Here is a 23,127-nt window from a genome sequence, read left to right on the forward strand (position 1 = left end):
CACAAATTGCTCCCAAGAGGCTCCTCGGAGGGAGAAAACTCACCTGCGGAGAGGCTCAGCAGCAGACAGCAGACCAGCAGCGCCATTCCTGTCCCAGGTATCCACCGCCTCTTCACTCAAACTTGCTCGGAGAAGTTGTGCTGTGTTCGAGCGAAAAGCGCCAGTCCAGCTCCACCGAAGCATCCAAACTCCGCTGCTCCTCCTCCTCCTCCTCCTCCCTCCCCCTTCCTCCCCCCTCTGTCTCTGCAGGTGCACAGCGGAGCGCGCCGCAGGCTGTCACGTGACCGGCGGTGTCCCAAACCGGAGCGGTGCTGCCCCCTGCCGGTGAGAGGACGGAGGACACTACCCTCCCTCCTGCCCACCCCCACAGGCTGAGAGGAGAGATGCTGCTGTGTGCTTGTTTTACAATAAACGCTCATTAATCATTTCTATTCAAGTGTCAATCATCTTATTTCAGTTAATTATGTCCGTCTAGTCTGGGAAATCGATGGCAAACCTTTCTATCAAGCTAGATTCCAAACTGTGGACATACAGGACCAGTCAAAAGTCTCCGGCTCACATATGATCCATGTGGTGGACGGATGTGACGGTGAAACCGGCCCTGGCAGGACCGTCGGTTCACTGCCCAGGAGACGGAGCAGCGACAGCGGTGGCCCAGACTGACGGGGGCTGGTAGCAGCAGATACAGCCCACAGGTACAACCGCACGTTAGCTCCCCTCTTATGTTCTAAAATAAAGAACATTTCAACACTATGAATGATAAAACATCGTCTGTACAGTGAGGTCAACCAGTCTTTTAGCCCCCCTGTTGTGTTCCCAGTCCTCCGCCCCATTATTACCCATATACCCTCACCTTATGTTCTAGGGATCTTTTTATCAGCCTACACTCTTGTGAACATTACATGTTTGTGTGCCAGGACCTGTTGTTCATATTGGCCTGAGCTGATAGCGTATGGATTATGATGCCCAGGTGACACACAGTGTGCTGTTTATCACAGACTACCGGCTTGTCAAAGTTTAACCAGGACATTTGTTTTAAAAGCCATTTCAACATTTTGAATAGTGGCTATGTGATTTTACAGGAAAGAGAGGACATAGGCCTCAACATTAAGACTTAATGAATCATTTGCACAATTTATTTTTTAACACACTGAAGAAGAACAGTAACTATCACAAAAACATGTTCAGAAGGACGTTAAAAGAGCAACTGTCTCACTCATTCACTTCTAATGACTGCTCATTTCCCACCACAGGTGTACCAAAGCTGAATAAGACTGCAATTAAATGATTATCTAAATGGATTTTGTGTCCCGGACATCGTCATGAAACCTTGTGAGAGCACAAATTCAAGGGGAGGGTTAAACAAGCCTCCATCCACTGCTCTGATGGGTCTGAACACAGAGGGTCCATCTGACCTGAGCTGACCTCTTCTCACAGGAAGTTACTTCTCCACTAAGCCCTGGTGGTGTCTAACCATGAAGACATTTTTGCTTTGACAATATTTCTGTAGCCACAAAACAAGGGACGTGAGTGGAATTTCACCAGCATTTAAAGACTAAGCCTGCAATTAACTTTGGTGAACCAACCCTTCGAGTCGTGTTACAGGGATTTAACAAATATGGAGTCCAGCTGAGCAAAACCAAAAAACCCAACAGTGGATACCTTATTAAACACCACGATAACAGACAAAGCATCTCAATGCTTGGAAATCCTGTTTAATAAAACTCCATTAATTTAAGCCTATACAGCTGATAATTCTACACTATTAATAAATAAAACATTTTATCACAAAGGACAGGAGGTGGCATACATAAACGTCTCCACCATAAAAAAAATACAGTACTTCAAGACTACATGTGTAGTATTCCAATTTCATTATCTAATTTAATACAAGTGATTTATTGAAACTATAACAAATGGTCCAAAGTGCAAAAAAGACCGTCACAATCAGTACGTAAGCTATAAAACTTCATGTTTAAAACCCCCCCCCCAAAAAACAACAAATATTGGTCAGTCATCGTCGTTGTCTTCAGCTTCAAAGTCCAGCGTGAGCAATAAGCACCATGATCCCTAACTGTAACAATGTGCCCGGTTTTGGTTTGTGTCCCAGTATCCAGGCCCCCCTCTGTAGCCAGGAGGGAGCCACGGGTTATGCCTTAAAGCGTGGGGGGGTCTGCTGCGGGGCCTGAAGCTGTAGTGAGTCCGGGGACCAGTGTGACCGTTCCCTAGTAACATGTTCTTAGGATGCCACGAGGGAGCAGCTGGATTCATCGCCTTAAAAAAGGAAACAAAATTGACAAACGTTGATGATAAAACAGTTTCATCACAACACAATATTGCAGCCAGTGGGTATTAAAACAGTGCTGCTTCAGTCGAACAAAACCTGGTTATTATGGAGGCATTTTTCAGCCTCCTGCAGACCTGAAAAATTATAAAATGTATTATGCAATACCTGGTAAGCACAGCGGCTGTTGGGGATAGTGAGGGGGGAGGTGCGTATGCTCTCCTCATCAGAGGAAGAACCCGAATGGTAGTCTGACGTCACCCTCTCCAAAGCACTGGTCACCTTCTTTGCAACCTCTTTGTCCTCCTCCTCCTCATCGTTAGAGAAACTGGCCACTGAGAAGCAGGGGTTATTCTCTCCATACCTGATGATGGGAATAAAAAGGAAAAGATCGATCACCTCAGGGGGATAAACATACTCCATCTGTTTGAAACTGAACAGATCTTGAATAGATGAGTTGGGAGACAAAGATTAAAAAGGGCTTTGTATCATTACAATGTAGTAAACTGTCACCTGCTCTGGGATCTCCCCAGAGGTTCCTGCCAGCTGTAGGACTTAGTACTTGACTTAACAATAAAGTTATGACTGTTTTTATTTTACAGTTAAGTCCGTTCCAGGCACAGGAGCTCTTGGCGCAGGCAACACGGAGGAACGCTAAACACTGTACATTTGCATTTACTGCCCACGCTGTGATGATACAAAGATGGCTGAAAACAGCAAAGCATCCCTTTAAGTTGATAATTGAAAACGTTTTTGAATTAGATTTGGTTTTTCCTATATGATTGTGAAGAGTACTGGTCTGGAACAACACACAGAAAAATCCAGAAATCCTGAAAATTATATAGCAGCAGATGGGTGGGGTGTTTTAGTCCTATTCTGAGCCAAGTGTGCATCTGTGGTTGTGGAAACTAGTAAAATTTGAACAATGCTAACAGCATCCTAGTTACTTTTGTCAGTTTTCTACAACTGCACTTCAAATGAATAGTCACACTACTCTAGTGCTTCAGTTTAGAATAGTCATTGTCGCCTTCGTCGTTGAACCATGAATTTTGTTTTATCAACTCAGTCTCACCTGCAACACACCTCCCCAGGGTCCACCCACAACGTGAGTTCACGGGGCAGTCCCAGGTCACTGTACTGAACCCCACTCTTTCGGCAGGCCTGAAGGAGCTCTGGATCCTGCCTGTGGAACTGGTTCACTCGGATGCACCTGCAGAGCACCCAAAACCCGTTTCAGGTCAAACAGTCCCAACACTGTTGTCAAGTGTTTAAAAACCTTATGGCAGGTTGGCAGGACCACTTAATGGTTTCCCAGAGCATCTCTACCAATAGCAGTTAGTACACATTAAAAAGAGAGCAGCACCTGTATGCTTGTCCTTTGCTCGGGTTTTCAGGGTACCAGTGACCCTTGAACTTCTCCTGTAGTGCAACAGCGAGCCTCTCAACAAACTGCTCAATCTTGTGCAGTTCCAGCTTCTCGCCATTCTTCACAAGCCTCTTCAGGAAGAATACCACAGCTGCAATTTCTCTCCTCATATTTCAGATACGTTTCATTACGTTCAGACAGCCTGTGGAAGTAAAACAAGGTTAGTCAAATGAGCAGCTGTTCAATCACAGCAGTAACCAAGTGTTTGTGACATCTGGACAAAAATGTCACAAGCAATTCAGTGGTAAGACAGAGGGACCATGGTGAAATACCAGACGGTTAGTATCAGTTTCATATTCTGATGATTAGAGACCGTGTTTGATGTCTGCGCTTTGACAGACTCACAGTGAACACTGTCCTGCTTCAGCCACAGTCAGCATCAGCCTCCCTGATGCAGCAGCGTGCAGTGTGGCTTTGTTCTGTCAACCAAAACATGGCAGAGGGCAGTGACAGCACTGTAAGACCAAGGCTGACGTTTTATCATGGTTTGGTTTTTATAAAAGAGTGCTGAGGGAGACTTGATCAAACAACGGTCACCCTGTGTGCAGAACACACAGAAAGCAGATCACTGCATTACACTTTGGACCACCATCCACTACTGCACAGCAAATGCAAATTTGATTTGGTTTTCAATATAAAATTGATGAGATCATTCCAGCGTGTGCATCAGTGCTTTTTGAACATTTTCAGCACATTTTAATGAGACCATCATAATACTGGTAACTAAATCAGGAGTTTCCAGACAGATTTAGTGGCTCTGACTTCCAGGTGGCTGCTTGTCTCTGGTCCTGTGGAAGGAACCTCTTCATCACCCTGATGATGAGGAGGAGAGCTGAAACCCCCTGAATCAGAGCTGAACTTCTCGCCCCCTGTTTCAGATATGATCTTTGTTTAAAACGATGAATGGGTGTCGCAGAGACACCATTATCTCTGGTAGTCAGTGGTGAAGTGTTGACTTCAGTTAACGGTCTGTCCCAGAAAGGCGGGCTGTGACGCACCACTTCCTGTTGTCCAGGCGCCACCACAGCAGCACACCGCTCCGTGTTGTCAACTGGCAACTAGCTAGCTAGCTAGGCTAACGGTACGTGAATGGTGCTACCTAAACCCCGCCGAGACGCATTTGAATTGTTGTACATTTACACCCTCATGGTGAACACATAAAGCTACGAGCATTAGCATCATAGCTAATGCGTTAAGTTATCCCTAACTGCCTCATGTTGCCAACAAACACGACAGCTGAACCTTAAATATTAGTTAGTGGCTAAGGTTAGAAATCATCACGCTTCACTGTGATATACCGACACATTGTGAGCCACGGGGGTGTAAGCAGCAGCGCTCCTTACCTCTGAAGATGGTCTCCTCCAGCATGTGGGCATCAAATGAATGAAGAAGTGGCAGTTGGCCAACAGAAGAGCCCTTGAGCTTCGGTCGTTAAACCCGCCTTTTACAACACAGAGCCCGCCCACCGCGCATTCTCATTGGCTACACGCAGCCCAATACAGCGCATTCATTGGTCGAGCGTGTGCTCGTCAATGAGTGAGTCACAGCACTGTTGTGACTCATATCGGCAGGCATGTGTGTGTTTGTTGCATCCAGAGTTGTAATCTCAACAGGAAGAGTGGAAATAGTGCTCCCAAGCTCACACTGCAGTAAAAGGTTTGTAAGATGGCCCAGTGTTAGTGTTTGTCACTCAGGTAATAAACTCTCTTCTGGTTTAACTGTTGGGAAGTCGTTCAAGCCTCGTGATCCTTTCCTAACTCTTCATGATTTTCTAAAGTAATGAGTTTTTATACGAGACATACTGGGAGCACCTGAGCAAATGTCGTCCTCACAATTACTTGTTACTGTAAATGGCGAGAAATATGACGTCAGAGGCGATTCGAGCCTCGTGAAGGTTACCACGTGACACAGTGTGTGTGTTTTTCCCGGAAATAAAGCTGAACATTTGGATCATCACGCGTGTTGTCCACAGGGGGGCGCCCCACCTCCACCTACCGCACAATGTGACAGGCTGGGCGGTCATTTTTCTGCTGCCACTGGGATCAGTCGGAGTACCACATTCATGCATGACTGTATAAAGAACACTTCACTTCATGCAGTTTACTAGAAACTAATGTGAACACGTGTTTTGTTTATCAGCCATTAGAGAAGTGAAGAATGGCTGATCAGCTGATCTGTCTGCTTGTGACACAGACATGTTATGGTTAGGTTTTCATAGTGGAGTATTATTGAACAGAGGTTGCAACCAAATCTTGAGGAGCTGCCTCTCGCTCTTTATTGGCCTTTACAATAATAACAATATGATATATTTATTCACCTTAATAACAATGGGAATATTAGTAATGCCCCCACACCAACGATAGCTGCCGCCTTAGTCCCTGCACCTGTGGGCACAAGTGGGAAAACACCAACACATCACAGTATGTAGTAAAAATAACTTTATTTTATTGAAATATTTTACAAAATAATACAAATCCTCACTTAAGCACAAATCACATAGCCTGTGTATAAATAGAATGTAAAACATCACACAACACAAATGCAGCCTTGTTCAATGTTAGAAAACAAATGAACAAAGAGTCAAGTCAAGGAAGGAGCTGGAAGTGTAACAGGTTTGTTTGATGATAATGACGCCGCCAAGATAGACAACCAAAACCAGGCAGACTGAATTTTCTGCTGAGCACAGGCATGGGCCCAGGCATGTTTCCACACTGTACAAAATACACAGCATTCATAATTAAAACACAAATAAAAAACACACAACTTAGAAGACTGAAGGACTAAAAATCTGCATGAAGGACCAGTAATCCTAAAAGTCTCAACCACTCAAGCACACTGAACACAGTTGTCCAAATGAAACCAAGATAAAAGTTTAAAATTATCTTTAAACCCTAAAAAGGGGTCGAATACATTTAATCTCTTACAAAGAGAGAGCAAAAGATATACACCAACAATGCTGGGTTTTTCAAAACATCAATCTGATTCTAACCTCGTCCTTCTCCAGCTTATTATACTCCAGGAGCTCTGTGACCTCCTCTGAGGAAAACTCAGATAACCAATATTCTTTGAGATATTTTCTATTTAATAAGGCTTCTGATTTGTTAGTCTCTTTCTTGCATAGGGTTCCTGAATAATAAACTAACCAAAACTGCAGGCTTAAATCGCTGACTGTAAAACCTCCCCTCCGTCCTTCTTTGTCTCCTCTTGTTCAAAAGTCAGGGACCTCCAGAGGCACAGTAGACTGAACTATCCTGTTTGTATTGCTGTGACATCAACTTAGCTCTCACACTTCAATACAGCAAACAAATCATAACACACATGCCGCTTGGACTTGAGAACTAATCATTTCCACATCGACACTTTTGAGTAAAAACCTGTGGTTCAGTAACACACACTAAGCCACATCAGTTTTAAATCTGTTTGGTATTGCATCTTCCTCCGTTAATGGAATTTAAGACAAATGCTTCCAGTTCAGGTGTCCAACAGAACAAATACAGACTTTGGTTTGGCAGCTGCATTTCTTTTCCAATAGTTTAAGCCTCCGTCGTCCCATAGTGCTTCAGTGTATAGCCGTACATGTGACTTGTGCTCGACAGCTATACGACAGATAAAAACAGCTCTGCACTAAATATCAAGTAAATCTCGCCAGCAATAATAGTTACTAAAAAGTTTTGAATTTAAAAACAAAACATATAAACCTTTGAGCCATGGAGAGGGTGTATTAACTGATATCTCCACTTGATGCTTGATGCTCACTCCCAAAATAGTCACCACCGCTGGCCAACTTTCACACTCTGATTTGTGTTTGTTGCATTGATATTGCATCTCTTTTCCAGATTCCACTTGAACTTATTTCAATATGTTCCATTTTTTTGTGCCACAATTTTCCATTCCTAAGTTCAACTTTCCCAGCAGATGTAGCCCACAGCTGCTGACTCTATCTGATCTACAAAATGGTAAATATTTCAGAGGACCACAGTTTTCACAAGTTATTATGTTCGATTTGGGCAGCTGCGGGGAAAAGCAGTTAAACCTTGTTGATCCTTTACATTAGAACAGTGGTCAAACACTCCTGCTGGCAGTGCCTGATGGTATGAATGTGGTACACACCGTCCAACTCATACGCATGTATTCACCTGAGCCATGTTCTAAAATACTGTAACCCACCAAATACTGGAAACCATCAGATAACATAGGGAGTGGTGAGCAGTGCTAAAACCCATGTTTGAATATCCACGTCTGACATACTGAGAAATGGAGAAAAGTGTAGACAGCAGACTAAACCAAAGACAATAAAATCAACAGCAGTCATTTCTGTAAAATGATACAGACACACCGTTAATCAGTCTGTGTTAAGGTAAATCATGACAGATAAGTCCTAATTGTGTACCGGGGCCAGGAGTCCAGTTCCACCTCACATTAACATGCATCCTGGGTACATGAGTTGGGCCACAAGAATTCAGGTCACAAGCCAGACCAGTTTTAAACTGCAAACCATGATTAATCCTTGCATCATCACTGCAACCAGACCTTAAAGCTTCTCTAATGCAGATCCAACAACTCGACGTCACGTTAGTGTCATAAAAGTCACTCAGTGTACATAAAGGCTTTTTCAGCCTCGCTGCAGCCAGCATGGTGAAGTGCTTGTAGCTTCCACCCAGCACACTGCGTCTCACTCCACAGGGCTGCTGCTGCTGCTGCTGCTGGCCTTCACTCCGGCCCTGCTGATGTGCAGCCAGGGCAGCTTGGCACAGTTCTTAAAGAGCTGCTCGATGGCAATGTGACGCACGTGCAGCTCCGACGCCAACGAGTCCTTTTCCTGCACGGCCACGGTCAGCTCCTCAAAGACCTCTGTGGAGGGGGACAGAGGCAAAAAACGGGAATCAGCAATCTCATTCTCACACACAGACAAACAAGTGAGATAAAGGAAATCAATAATCTAGATGACTAAAAGAGCGGAGAGCAAAGACAACCGGACAGAAGATGCTGAAGACACCCCACACATCAGGGACGTCAGTGTTATGCAGCTGAGGAGCACTTATTAAAATAACTTTATGGACATGCAAACATTTCTAACATAACTAGTACTGGAGATCATAAAATGCTGGGCATTTGTGGCCCTCCTTAATAATTTAGGATGAACAATGACCTCCCCATCTGTTCAGAGTAGAGTTCTGAAAGTATGTGAACCTGCCTGGTCCAGACGGGTGAATTAGACTGGGTAGGCCAGGCCTTCCCTTCAGAGGACATCTCACACTAGATCATGTCATTTCTATCTTGACAATGGCCAGGTGTCAATTTGATCACTCACTGAGCATGAAAATATCAACAATGTTTAATGATGATTGGGGTGTCAATTACTAGGGAGTGTGTCAAAACTGTCACAACAATGTTCTATAATGGCCGTGCTCCATCAGCTGGCCCATGGTCTAGTGGGTACTTGGCCTTTCTGAGGTAAAAATAAAACTAGCACGAGATGAGATGTGTGCAGCTGAGCGGTTACTGTGTGAAGCAAACAATAGGTCCTAGTGATGAAGAATGGAGGGAACAGACAGGCAGGATTTGCATGAGCGAGCACTCCCCACACTGCTCAGTTCAACACAGCTGGTCACATGGACAGAGATGATGTGTTGACTAGAGGAGCCCTCCAGTCTATATTAGACACTGTTTTATTTATGTCCTGAATGTGTGAGCCTAAACTCAGCCTGGGTATGTACGCTCAAACACTTCTTCTTGAGGATTTATTAGAGACGAGCGTTACTTGATCGAAGAGGACAAAGACAATTCTGTTTAAAATATTGACAATTCAAACTGTTAATAACGTAAACTTTACATCAAAGGGTGTGTTCAAAGTGTTGTATTGCACAACTTAGCACAGGATGCCAGTGAAACAGACTTACTTTGAATCTGCATCAGTAGCTGGGTGCTCAGCTGATGGAGTTCCTCCACATTCATTTTAGTCACTAAAAGAAAAAGCAGTTTTAATTAGAGCGTGTCACACCAAATGTATGCAGCACCTACACATTTAGAAGATGGGGTAGAGTTGCTCGGTTGTTTTGGAGCCTGAATGCAACAGCTCATTTAGATGTGGGAACAGATGCTTTGTAGATGGCAGCCGTTTGTTGCTTCTAACCTTCCCTGTCACCACTCGTTTTAAATGTCACAGCACAGCTGCTGGCATTGGAAGCTGCTTTGGTTTATTTTATTTGATGATGTTGTAATTGTAAAATAATTATTTATCAAATAATAAATAAAATCAATAAGCTAGCTCCTTCAGTTAGTAACGTGCTGGAAACCAGTTTCTGTATAGTTTTGGATGACCAGTTTCTTTAATATGTTCATTACCTTTTTTTTTTTAACCTTTTCTATAATTGTACACAGGAATACTATAAAAAATGATCATTACTGCAACCGATACTACTACTTGGTAAACAAAAGAATACAAAAGCTGTTTATATATTCACGTATCACCTAAAATTGCAGAAGTTTTTTAGTTTCCTGTCCCTTTGCAGGTTTAGGATATACAAAACAGTAAGCACTGGAGCTTTATGATGAGCTGAGGTAGAGATCAGCACATAAACAAGAGCAAACTGTGTGTGTGCCTATCACATGCCTGTCATTTTTCATTTAAAAGCACAGAATTTTAAATAGAGACCTTCAGAGTAGTCAGTAGTCATAAGCAGCTTTGGTGGTGACGAGACACGAGAAAGGACACGCTGTATCTCGAGGTTATAGGAAAATTAACATTCCTCTGGAGAGATTACAGCAATGAGAAAGATGAAGGACAGGCCAAGTAAGAATGTATCTTCTGTTCCTGTGTTACTGTTTTGGCTACTTCCTTCTTTGAAATCCGTTTCTGAGGTTTTTGAAATTTCAGAGAGATCAGAGATCACACTGAACAAGTTAAGACAGAGGAGAGGAGAACTGCAGAGAAGTGCTGCCACGTATTGTCTGCACTATTCTTCCATCAAAAGAAAACCAAAAAAATCATCAAACCATGCCCTTCTGCTTCCATTACACACTGACAAAACAAAAAAGGTACAAAAAGTTAAGTTGCGGGTACTCACGTTCATCTCTGCTGTGGCCCTGTTGTCTGTGGTCCGTCTGTCCTCCTCCGGACGGCTGGTTCCGGCTGTGCAGACCCTTCCTGGCCTCGCTGGACCAAACACCAGATTGTGACTCCTGCAGCAGCCCCAGCTCCTCCGCTGTGTGGCACTCCAGCATCCCCATGGCGTAATCGGGCAGCCCTGTTGTTTTGGCCGTGTCCCAGCAGGGTGTGTAGCGGGGCACCTGGGCGTCCATCTGGGGAAGCAGCTTGCGGTCACCTTGCTGGCTGTAACAAAGAAGCTTGGCCCCCCGTCTGCTGGGGCCGTTGGAGGAGACTGAGTCTTTGTTCTGGGCGTACTGGATGATGCGGCTCAGCTTCTGGCTGAGGGCCAGCTTCATGCCCTCATAGGCACTTCTTGAGACCTTGGAACGTGACAGCTTCTGGTTGGCGATGAGGTGGCATTTCTCAAAGCAGTCTCTGTGGCCGCGCAGGGACTTTGAGTGCAACAGGGTAGCAGAGGAGACACCTGCATTCACACACACACATTAAGCAACGAGTCAGTAGGTCAAACACAACTACAGGCAACAGCCACACAAACAAAGTGCAACAATACAGTCGACTCCACGATGCAGGATTCCTCATCCATAGTTAGAAAGAAATACAGCGGTGATCTCAACAGTTAGTGAGAAATGCAGAACTGACCTATTGAACTTATCACAGCAAATAAGAGTAAACCAGTATGAAAGCAAGCTAAAACTGGCAGATTGACCTATCGCGATCTGTCTGTGAAAGCTGCTTAGTGTGCAGTGGATTAGCCCGTAGAGCGTTGAGATAGCAGGGATGATAGATTAACCAGGTCTCAATGCAAACACATAGAGCATATTTGGAACATTTTTACTGAGCCACAGAAGAGAGGAAGGTGCATGGAGTGGTTTCTGTCCGCATCAAGCAGCATTTCATTTACATTAATATACCTGTTTTTCAATAAACCTGTCAAACAGCAAGAAAGATGCAAAAACTATTTCAAAAGTCTCCACTTTGTCTTATAGTTTATACTGTTTGAAAGCATAAACAAGTCCTGAGCATCCACATGCGAGACAGTTTGAACAGATGATGCACCCAAGTCCAAAACATACAAAAATCTAACCATTCTCATCTGAAAGGAAGCGGAAAAAACAACTCCACTATGTGAGCTGATGTTCTATAATTAAGACACATTCTTAGCACCTCCATAAGGAAGTAATGTTTCCTGGATACAGTCAAAACAGGTCACACTGTAACCATTTTAGCATGCACAGAGGAAATTAGCACGAAGCAAGTGGACCAAAATGAAAATAACCTCTGAGTGAAATGGGACAGAGCCTGATAAACAAAGAGAAGCTGAAGGTGAAAGAGAAACAGAGTGAAAACTGCTGAGAAATGTAGGCTGTGAGATGTAGGCGATCACACTCTCATCTCTTGCGCTCACAAACGGACGTACGTGTTGGAACCTGCGGTGAGGAGATTAGTCACTTGGCCACATAGATTGAAGAGCTCACTAGGGTAGGCTTACCTGGCGTGCCTCTGTCAGCGCTTTAACCACAGACAGAGGAGCACAAGAAACAACAGGTCATTACCACCAACACATAGGCCAAATGTTTGGTGTGGTCTGCAGGGCCTTTATAAAGTTTCTGGTTTCCTTTGACACAGGGCTGTAACGGCCAATTCCAATAGAGACAGTAACTGAAAACCTGTAGCTGACAGGTCCTGAACAATGCAAGATATTCGCAAACACAAAAGCAGTTCATTTGTTGCCATCTAAAAACCTCCACGGTGATACAGATGTAGTTTTGACAGTTTTGGACTGCATTTAGGCCAAGATATGAATAATATCAGAACAGAGAAGCCTCATAAATGAGTGTACCAACAACATTATTTCCATTTCACAATGACAACACAGGACAACTAAGACAAGGTAACTTGTCTACATATTAGTTGGTAAGAAAACATTAATCCATGCTGAGTCAAGTGTATGATGATCTAGTATATTGACAGAAAGAACGAAGGGAAAAAAAAGTACCAGTTGTATGGACAATTACTTAAAAACGTTTCTGTCCTTTGCTATGGTCCTGCAGGCATAGGAAATGATAAACACTCCACATCTAATATGGGACAGTCAGCATTACTGGATCTTATATTCCTCAGTACATAGAAGGTTTTACACCATTACTCAACAGTATGCACAGAGATCTATTCTTAGCTTGTGCATATTTGTGCTCTGACCTGAGTGCCTAGAAAGACTTTACAATGGATTAGTGATGTGCAGGAACACCAGTACAGTAGTCCCTCGCTATAACGCGGTTCACCTTTCGCGGCCTCGCTGTTTCGCGGATTTTTTTAGTGCAATTTTGCATGCTTTTTTTTTTTACAGTGTATGAACGCGCATTGTGTTCTGCGTCCTGATTGGCTAAGTGACTGTAGACCAATGTCAATCAATCTCCTCCGTGCCGTGTCTCTGTACAGTACAGAATGCGTTCGGCTTGCCAAATTTACATAAATGTTCAATCGCTAGCAGTGTGACTTTTAAGTGCTGCCTGTTTGCAAGACAAACAAACAAGTCAAACAAGAGATAAATGTGAGAAAATGTTAATGCCTGTCTGAGAAAAGTGTATAAACTGTATGGTGAGGGGTTTTACAGCCTTAAAATATATAGAATAATTGTAAAAAAATAAAGCTGACTACTTCACGGATTTCGCCTATTGCGGGTTATTTTTAGAACGTAACCCCCGCAGTAAACGAGGGACCACTGTATATACATATATATCAGGTAGGGGAGGCGTGTGTGAGAATAATGCCTACTGAATGGCCAATGAATCTCCAGGCGCTTTACTAATAGCTGCGGAAGCTTTCTGTCTATCAAACAGCCACGCTATAATCCGATCAGTCTCAGTCTTTGGACTACCACAAAAACACACCGACCACCACTTGCCTAGCAGAAAAATCATTGGCCCACAACCAGGCCAGTGCACCACCAGCCAAAGACCTCACTCCAGCTAAGCAGCTTAGCACTACTGTCTTTCATGGCTGTACACATAAGCGCCGGCACACACACAGACTATTCACTGGAGGCGAATCCACATTGTTCAGCTGTGACAGCTAGAGACATTAGGCATAACAACACCGATGACCAATAGTCTCGCTTTTTCCTGCTCTTTTGTGAGGAAGGAGGAGTCAAAGGTAGCCTGTCCTTCGGTGAAACAGCTAACAAAGACTAAGCTCACTAAGCTCAAGACTAAGACACATGCTGATGGAGAAATGGTATTTGATGTTATTCATGGTTCTCAGCTGTTAATCACTTGTGCCTGCGAGCTCACACAGATGGTTATACACAACTAGAATAAGTACAGCCAGAGCCTTGATCAAATCAGAAATCAAGTGTCCCGGGTTGATTAAAACAAGAAATAATACCCCTGGTGTGAAAGAAAACAAAAGCAGGAATCATGTGACTATGTTTGAAATATAAACTAAGTGAACGGTTACATCAGGTGAACTTAAACCCTTTCTGAGGAGTGTAATAGCCAGAAAAAAGCCACAAGTTTTAGTCACAGGGGAAATTTAAGAATTTGGGTAAAGACGAGTTTAGAAACTAGTGGAGCAGCTCCAAAGCTCTGAGGAAGAACGATGCCTGTTATGTTGGATAATTCTCCATTGCAAAGTAACCAAGGGAACGCTCCCAGCACGGCGCCATAGTAATCCTCAGGCTGCAGAGATATGACATCCCTTTATTTGATCTAGTCCTGCTCTCTATTTAGTGGCCGCTGTATTGCCCAAATTTTAACACAGACTTCCACTCGGCAGGCCTGTGGTCACAGTCACGGAATTAGTTCTCTGCATGAAGTTTCAACTGTGGTCGTGGCCTTTCAGCATGTCTGCAGTGCAAAATTCACATTCAAGTATAATGGACAAAGTAACACGTTTTGTCTTGCCTCTGGCATCAGACTTCTGGTTTTGCTCTGGACAGTATGTGTGTGCTAAACAAGGACATTTGATCCTTGACACACTTCGGAGGAGAAGAACGGTTGAGAGCTGGAGCTGGGTCAAGTGGAACAGAGGTCATCGGTGGTGAGGTGTCAAACAGAGCTGCATGGCACAGCTTGTAAGAATGTGCCGTCAGCAGCTGCACAGGCCGACTTGGACACCAACATACGCAGAGCTCACGTGAGAGACTGAACTCAACGACACGTGAACTCAAAACCCACTGAGCTTCCACAGAAGTACCCAGAGACTATCTGCCATCGCAACAAATCCCACTAACCAAACTTATACAAACAATAGTGGTTGCATCTGCTTCAGTCTGGAAGACACCGCACATACATGACAGGAAGAGGATAGCTAGCAACCAACAATGTGGCTTGGTCATATATGATTTGCACAATGTGCACAGAAAAAGTCAAGAAACAGATGAAAAAAAGTCTCCTTTGGGTGTATGTGAGGGGAAAAGGTACTTTGGGTGGAGGAAGAGACAGCATGGTTACAATAAACTCCTTTCTAATAGTCACAACAGTGATGTCCATGGTCCCAGTCCTGGCCATAAAACACCAAACATGTTTACAGACCGATAATCGAAGGACAAAATGAGAATCCTTTAACACCACACTGTATGAAAATTGTTCTGACAACAAGTGGCTATCATCTTTGATGTGTCCATCCAGATCCTGTAATTTAAGCTCTCACTTCCCAGTGTTTCACTTGACTGATAAGAATGATAACAAAAGTCAATCATGATATCAATCTGTTATAAAAATGGGGTTGTTGTATCAATACTTGATATACTATACAGCACATTATGCACTTGTATTTCAGGAAAGCCCTTCCTGCAGCGCCTTTCAGATGCTGCGAACAACTGTACAGTACAGTCAGCCACATTTATTCCTTAGTGGTTGGAGCACTGTATACTGTATGTTTTTAAGTCATATCTCCCCAGAGTCATGAAGACATTGTTGAGAGCAAGTTGGAGACTTGTTATAACCAGTTATAGTGGAAAGCGATGTGGCACCCCTTGTATCTGCGTTCCAGGCTGTCAAAATTACACAGAAACTCTGCTGATACGGAAAAGGCAAAAAAGCATCTTGTTTCTGTAGACAAGCCAGATCATAAATCTGATTTCACTGAGTCACACATAAAACTAGAAAGAAGAACTTGTGCAATCATTGAGGTTAAGAGGTAGTGTTACTTTAGTAATTTAGGAAGAAACTCTTTGCAATTCATTACAAACTAATGCTGATTCATACATGAAAGCATAAAGAAACAAGTTAATGTGACAAGTGCTCGTCCACAGTACTTTATGATGTGTTAATAGCACTGCTCTAGTTAATGAAGCCTCCTACCCCTATCATGCTCCCCTGTCCTCCCCTGGTGTGTCCTACAGGGGAGATGCCATGAAGCCTTCGGTAAATTGATAGTGTAACAGAGATACCGCTGATGTGGCTGCTGTCTGGCATTACCATCCTTAATGTACATCACTGTTGCAGACAAGAAAGAATCAACCCCATGAGACAGTTTATTTATATTTGAGGGGCTAATGAAGCTATTTATTAAAACCAATGACCAACGCATTATTGTACTAAATTAGAGGGTTCAGAAAGATGGGCTCAGCGAATCAGTGGAAGCCAACTGTGTTCAAACATACAGCTACCACAGGCAGCAACATTATTAAGCCTCTCTACACCCAAGGGTGAAGAGTTCACCCACAATGAATGAGCTGTTTATAGGAGCGCGCTACAATAGCTGCTGTAGAGCAGCTACCAGAATCAGCACCAACTGCGTCATTCCAGCCTCTCGCTGTAGGAATTTTCTGTTTTTCCACTTCCAACCCAGCTGGTGATACTACCAGGCCTCAGCAAAAATTCCACCTGAATTATGTGAGCAGATACAGGAATGGTGCTGGGCTTTAGCTGAACCTGGCAGCTCAGCGGACGTCTTGTCTGAAGACCGATAAAGGAGTCACATCTCTCAGGTGTTTCTCAGCACAGCTCGTCATGTAAAATACAGTCATTTCATTGAGAAAAGCCCGACTGGCTTGAATTACACTGCACTGAGCAATCATATCCTAATATAAAGACTACCGGATATGTAAAGCTGTTTGCCCATTTCTGACGGATTGAATGTTTAGAGGACAGAGAGCTAAAAGCTAACTGAGCCGGCTAACTTGCTGTGTTTTGTTAACGTACAACCTTTGTTGTTTTTGTTGGCATTTTGACTGATGTGAGTATAAATAGATGACATAGCTTTTGAACTGGGGGCTCAACTATTCCTTTAATTTGACTTTTGTATATCAGGTGTAGTATATGTGGTTGCAAACCAACTACCTACTTTCATTTAATTACATATCTGACAATCATTAGAAAAAATATAATGCATAAATGTGCACATTCTGATTAGAGGGCTTTTGTCAGCCACTGGGAGACCATTTCCTTTAGCTTGAAACAGAGACAACCCTTCCACTGACTATGAGCAACAACTGGAGACTCTGTGCTTTGGTGTGGCGACTGCAGTGGCTCTCTGGTTCGCTGCTGTATTTTGTTGATGCTCAAGGCTGTGCACCCATGAGTAGTACACAGCTCAGATGGTGCAGTAAAAAAAGAGAAAAGCAAGGTCTGAAAGCTACAAATCCCCAGTTAGGCAGAGCCTGAGAAATATATAAATACAGACAATTTCTATTCTGTACTTTTTGATGGAACCAGCATACACAGGCCAAAACAGTTTCCTCAGGAAACAACCACTTGGAGCAACAACAAAGGCTGCACTTCCTGAACAGTCATCCTGCTTCGAACTGCGCTCAATGCTTTTACCACAGACAGCCTTCACATATACTTGTTTACCTGGTGATATGTGGGACGAACTTTTGGTGAAATCCAATTCCGCACCGTCGAAGTGTTTAAGCGCCTTGCTCTAAGCTCATACATATACAGTATAATCCATTGAAATGAATACAATGAATAGTTTTCATTACTAGTGGATCTTGTTTGTGCTTAGGTTTGAGTGCAGTAATGTCCAAGTATGAATCCTCTATGTGACGGCAGATAACAAGTCTGAACATGCCCATCTTACTATGGAGGAAGGAATCTCTGTTTGTCTGTATCTGACTATACGTGTGTGTGTGTGTGTTTTCTTCAATGTTCTCGAGAACTGTTCATTGGATTTGAGCTTTCACATTTGGTGGGTGTATTGCTGAGGACCTAAAGGAGTGCAGCGTTGAGTGTGAAGGGGTTTGGATCGGATGTCCTGTAGAAAACTACACAAAATAGTTAAGGCAGCTTGACTTTGGTTCAGTTCCATGCTGTTACGGTACCAGTGCTTGGAGTGGCCAAAAAGGTGAGAGACCACTACTGTAACAGTGCGGACAGACATGGATCAAAATCCAAGCAGTGGCTGGCTTGACGGCAGCTCGACAAAGCTTCTTGGAGCTCTTCCACTAGAGGATATTTTCAGCTAGTGCTGCTCAGATTTTCACCACTCCTTTAATTTGTCTCCTGCGCGCCCCCTCGATGGAAGGAAGTACAATGCTAAATCTTTTTTATCTTTTATCTTTACCTCTTTAATGCAAAGGGATGCCAGTTGACACAAGGACATTCAGAAAAATGTGATTTAATACCGAAAACAACCACCCATCAATTATGCTGGGTATGTGAACCAAATATACCCTGTTCACGTGAGAAGAAACTGAAAACTGAATTAATTTCTGGTTCTGCATGAATCTTTTGTGTCTCTTTACAAGCAGCCTTACACAGTACATTACCCCTGCCAATCACATGACGGCTCATTTGCATGGCATCTTGCATGCGTGTGGCGATGGCAATTTAATTACAACATGCAAATATCTTATTTTGGTATGTTTTGCAACATTTACATATGAATCAAATGTTTCTCATTAATTAGTCAGCAACTATGAGAGTACTCAGTATGAGGATTTTCAGCAGGCTGCAATTCTGGCTAGCGTGGGGCCTCCAGGAGATAGGATAGGTATAGATAGGAGATTCTAGTAAATTTACCTGATACTCTTGTTCAAGCTCATTTCATGTAGAATGTAATAAATACTGAGTGCTTTTGTGTCTGACACAACCGTGATTCTTACACTGCAATATATTCTCCAGATTTTAAAACAAAAAGCAATTCTGCTGCTATTGCTTCTAATAAATATTCAAAACCAGCATAAAACAAGTAGGCAATGAATATTCAGCAGCAGCAATTCACTCTCGAGATAGCATGATAAGCTTTAGGAGAGAAAGGCACGAGGAGGGTGTGTTTGTGTGCCTAACGGGAGATGAGAGCTAATTCCTCCCTCCATATTTTTTGTACGCTCTGTCTGCATGTGCGGTGCATTGCTCTCTTCTCCTTTAAAAAAAAAAAAAAGAATGGCACAGGATGAATGAGGACTGTGCCATTAAGTCTACATGAGCAGTTAGCAGGCACATGGCTTGGCCTTAGTTTCCAATCAGCCATGCCTAAAGTAGCCACATTCAGCTTGGCAAGCTCCCCTCCCACCAATGAAACGCTCAGCTGCATGTGAAACACGTGAATGTCTGCAATCTCCCCTCTTCTCCCCACAGAACCAACTGTTACATAACAGCATCTCATTGCCACACACAGGCTACATCAAACCCCGTAGCCCTGGACGAACACAATGGCACTGATGCAGATTGAGAAGCAGCACCAAGGATGCCTAGTCTTGTCTAAGCTTTGGGGACACACTCACACCCCAGCTGACTTTTCCCCCTTTCTGAACACAGCATTCTGGCTGAAACATTAAATGGAGCAAGCAAGGACACCCTAACTGAGCCACACATGCAAACCCTGCCTTTGTGGAATGTCGCCAGATAGAAAACCATGTCAAAAGTTGGATTATCCCCTTTAAGACACAGAGTGACCCATGCGTCTGAATATGTTGGTCGTGAGCAACAAAAGGAAAATGTAAAGGTGAGCTTGACAGCTGTGCTTATATTTCAAACATGCAAGAGTATGGCACAGCATCTCACAGCTGCTGATGGAGCAAAGTGTAACCCAGTCAAACTAAGCAGTACTGCATGGCTGCATATTAGACAGATCCATCAAGCCCAGGCTGCATCCTTCTACCATACCCACATTATTTTTCTGATCAATGAGGGGCAATGAGTTTCCAAGCACTTCCTAACACAACTTTACGTTAAATACTATTCTATAGCAAAGCTTGTCTGGGGCTGTGGCTGAGGACTCTTTTACAGCACACAGAAAACAGAGCAATTAATCAATACCCCCCCACTCAGTTCCCTTATACCACAACAGAATGGACCTATAAATCTTTCATGCATATGCATTTTCTCCTGCGGTCTACACAATGATATATCATTCTGGGAGCTCTTAGTCAGCCATATGTTTTACAAGTCGTACACAATCATACAGTGCAGACATAAACACATCCACTTCTCCATTGCAGAGAAGAGCCTTTGTGGATGTACGAGACGAGTGCCGAATGAGAGGCATATCTAATCCCTTCTGATTCACTATTCTTCTTCAAATAGGCCACTCATTAATTAAGAGATGAAAAAACTTCAAACACATGCTCTTGAGTTAGAGTGGCACATCAAACGGGAGAATTACAGTGGCCTGCTTTAGTCAGGGCTTTTGTCCTACAGGTCCATTACCGCGCACATACATCTTATTCGCTGTTCCTGGAGAGGATAAAAGAAGTGCTTGTGGAAGGCAATCATATGAGGCATCAGCGAATCCAAAAGGTTCTGATGCTGTGTTTCAGCTCTCTAGTGCAAGTGCATTTTTGCTGTGATGGGAGCTGATGATCAAAAAGTTAACCCCAATGTTTCTGCAAAAGTGATCTATTGAGTGATCCAAATGTTGGAGACTCTTGACGGCTAAGACAAGTGCTGATCTATCCACATAAGACTGACAGAGAAACTACTGGAGATGAAGATGAATTTTAATTCTGAATCCCATCGGAGAGACAACAGCGTGAGTGTGTGTGTGTGTGTGTGTGTGTGTTCAGGAGTTAAAAAGCCTGGAGAGCTCATGTTGCCTTCAAAAAAATAATCCTTAAGGGGCTGCACTGCATACTGTAGCCTGCTGATTGCTTTGAAACATTAGCTAACACAAATATATTAAGTATATTAGCTGAATGTGAAGAGCTCAATTTTCACCCCAACACCACACTGTTTGCTCCTCACTCTAGTGCACACACGTCCTGTTTCTTACCTTCAATGCTGAGTTCAAAGCAGACATGGCAGAAAGATAAGGTCCCTGTTTCCGTCTCTAGCTTGCAGACACTGCAGATATTTTCATCATTCAGATCAATGTTCACAAACTGCTCCTCTTCATCCATGATGCTTCTGGGGAAAAACAACCAGTAAAAGAGAGCACATTGTTACATTTCTGGAGCTTGCCCAACCACCAACCTCTTTTTTGCTAATTGGGTCGCACTTTCAAATAAACTTATTAAAAATGCATTTTTTTTGTGGGGGTGGGGGTGATTCATGCTATTTTTGGTACCGATTACAGTTTAAAAAAAAAAAAAAAAAGTATTTTTAGTCAGTGAAGTTATCGATAAATTACCACATAAGCTGATAAAACACATCCAGTGGCTGACACAGCAGATTGAACAAAGCACCCTCTCTCTAATCACTGTGCCAACATGTTATTGGGTCCCGTGGTGTCAAACACAATCTGATGGCATCTCCACACCTGAACAACAGTCCAAACATTAGCAGTCATATCATAAGACAACAGTTACCGATCTGGGAAAAGAGCATATGTTTCAGACTGGACATAACATAACATTATAACTTGTAATTTGTATGCATGACAACTTTGGTAAATTTAAGGTTGCATGTACAGAAAGGAGGGATTGACCTCAAAACCTTCAGAGGAGTGAAAGACTCGTTACAGCTGTTTGCATCTTAATTGTGGGATTACAGTATGTCAAATAACGAAAGCGCTTGTCTTATTTACTAGAACACCTGTACAGCTGAAGTCATGGTGAGGGCAAACATTTAGACCAACATGAATTCACAACTATCAGATGGAGACACTGGTTCTGCTGTATAACATCCATAAACTGGCAAACAGCCTGAACTGTCAGAAAGCAGAACTGTTTCAAAGATAAACATGTGCTTCAGATAAACTTTCCCCACAAGACTTTTGGTAATGTTGGTCTCAGTGTGGTGTCAAAATCATAAAGCACGAGACCATATTGTGGTATCGGCATCACTCATTTGTCCGATCAATAATCAGAATATGCCACACTGTACGATTTCTTGCACCTACAGTGCTTTTATTTGAGAAACTGGAGAGTCCAATGTTACTCGTGAGAATTCAACTTTTCCAAATGCAATGACATTTAAAAAACAGGTACTGAAGGCTGCTGACATCATTTGAGGAAATGAATTCCACTGTGGCACCTATGAGAGGACAAAGCTCTGAATCAAAATGAAAAGCACAAAGAAAGACAGACAAACTCATTCAGGCGTGCAGCTAGGTTTCAAAAACAAAACCCCCCTGGTGGCGCCTGTGACATGCCGGGTGATGGTGTTAGTGATGCTACAGGTCATGGACACGGGCCACAACAGTTCTGAGTCAGACTGAGATGTTCCCTGCTGCTTTTATGAGAACATGAAACCATCCAAGACAGTGAACAGAGCACAGAGAGACCACAACATTTCAAAGAGGTCTTGAACTGTACTGAAGGTCACATTATCCGCATCTACGAGCTGCACCAAATCTTAGCACCTGAAGTTAAGGCACTGTAACAGTGCCCAGACTTAGCTTTACTAGTGGTGATAGCAACAAGAGCTGGACTTCCATTTCCACTTTTCACTCCTTTGGATTCACTTATATAATTACCCTTCACCACTGCGTATTTTTCTCCTTGTCGGCACTTTAGATGCCTTACAGCCCGTGAAATGATAGTTCGGCTACAGGCAGCTGCCAGTAAACCGAGTGTCTACACACACACACACACACACACTCACACACACACTCACACACCGCTAAACAAACGCCTGCTAACAAGAAGTTAAGCTAGCAGCACCCTGGCATCCTCCGAGTACTCCGCTCTGGCTGATTCGTGACCGTTATTCGGCGTTGTTAAACAGCGAAGCACCCAACACAGCGAAGGCACCACCGGCCTTTCTAAGACACCACAACAGCCTACCTGAGAGCGTGTCTTCAGACAGCTAGTCCTTCCGTGTGTGGACTCCTCGGTTCTCCTTCGCCCCGGTGAGCACACAAACATCGGCGCGTCACGGCGCTTCCACCGAAGCTACAGGAGCCTCTCTCCAGTCTCAGCGGAATCACCCACTACTTTATTTCAGGGGTGGCAACAATTACCTGTAGTTAAATCGTACA

At 43.4% G+C, this 23,127-nt stretch overlaps 3 protein-coding genes across 4 annotated transcripts in view; all 3 read right to left on the reverse strand.

Annotated features, from left to right (window-relative positions):
* Positions 1-202, reverse strand: part of cxadr (CXADR Ig-like cell adhesion molecule) — a 33,427-nt gene extending 33,225 nt beyond the window's left edge. Inside the window, exon 1 of the mRNA XM_070843310.1 lies at positions 44-202. Coding sequence (XP_070699411.1) covers positions 44-86 — 43 coding nt within the window. The 5' untranslated portion in view covers positions 87-202. The remainder of the gene's footprint in view (positions 1-43) is intronic.
* Positions 203-1,256: 1,054 nt separating this feature from the next.
* btg3 (B-cell translocation gene 3) lies at positions 1,257-5,123 on the reverse strand. Its single transcript, XM_070843731.1, has 5 exons — positions 5,054-5,123; positions 3,648-3,852; positions 3,357-3,494; positions 2,453-2,648; positions 1,257-2,274 (listed from the first exon to the last, which is right to left on the reverse strand). Exons 2-5 carry the CDS (start codon positions 3,818-3,820, stop codon positions 2,071-2,073), a joined length of 711 nt encoding a protein of 236 aa, XP_070699832.1. The 5' UTR covers positions 3,821-3,852; positions 5,054-5,123; the 3' UTR covers positions 1,257-2,070.
* A 1,068-nt stretch (positions 5,124-6,191) lies between these two features.
* Positions 6,192-23,021, reverse strand: c14h21orf91 (chromosome 14 C21orf91 homolog). 2 transcript variants are annotated; one of them, XM_070843438.1, is made up of 5 exons: positions 22,934-23,021; positions 20,980-21,113; positions 10,778-11,284; positions 9,611-9,673; positions 6,192-8,561 (listed from the first exon to the last, which is right to left on the reverse strand). In XM_070843438.1, the coding sequence occupies exons 2-5, from the start codon at positions 21,104-21,106 to the stop codon at positions 8,383-8,385; spliced, it is 876 nt and encodes a 291-aa protein (XP_070699539.1). In that variant the 5' UTR covers positions 21,107-21,113; positions 22,934-23,021; the 3' UTR covers positions 6,192-8,382. The 2 variants fall into 2 exon arrangements, with proteins under 2 accessions (XP_070699539.1, XP_070699540.1); XM_070843439.1 differs by having other exon boundaries at positions 20,980-21,110; positions 22,934-22,996.
* Positions 23,022-23,127: the final 106 nt, after the last annotated feature.

This window comes from Pempheris klunzingeri, chromosome 14 (assembly GCF_042242105.1).
Source record: "Pempheris klunzingeri isolate RE-2024b chromosome 14, fPemKlu1.hap1, whole genome shotgun sequence".
Taxonomy (NCBI): domain Eukaryota; kingdom Metazoa; phylum Chordata; class Actinopteri; order Acropomatiformes; family Pempheridae; genus Pempheris; species Pempheris klunzingeri.

Bases quoted from the DNA above. Each gene is read 5' to 3' on its own strand.
- c14h21orf91 (XM_070843438.1), bottom strand. From the start codon at position 21,106: ATGGATGAAGAGGAGCAGTTTGTGAACATTGATCTGAATGATGAAAAT. The intron at 11,285-20,979 runs GTAAGAAACAGG...GTGTGAATGCAG, and splicing joins CTTTGAACTCAGCATTGAAG to GTGTCTCCTCTGCTACCCTG. The intron at 8,562-9,610 runs GTAAGTCTGTTT...CCCCCTCCACAG, and splicing joins GCTACTGATGCAGATTCAAA to AGGTCTTTGAGGAGCTGACC.
- btg3 (XM_070843731.1), bottom strand. From the start codon at position 3,820: ATGAGGAGAGAAATTGCAGCTGTGGTATTCTTCCTGAAGAGGCTTGTG. The intron at 3,495-3,647 runs GTGCTGCTCTCT...GGTGCTCTGCAG, and splicing joins AGCAAAGGACAAGCATACAG to GTGCATCCGAGTGAACCAGT. The intron at 2,649-3,356 runs GTGAGACTGAGT...TCCCATCATCAG, and splicing joins CCTGGGGAGGTGTGTTGCAG to GTATGGAGAGAATAACCCCT.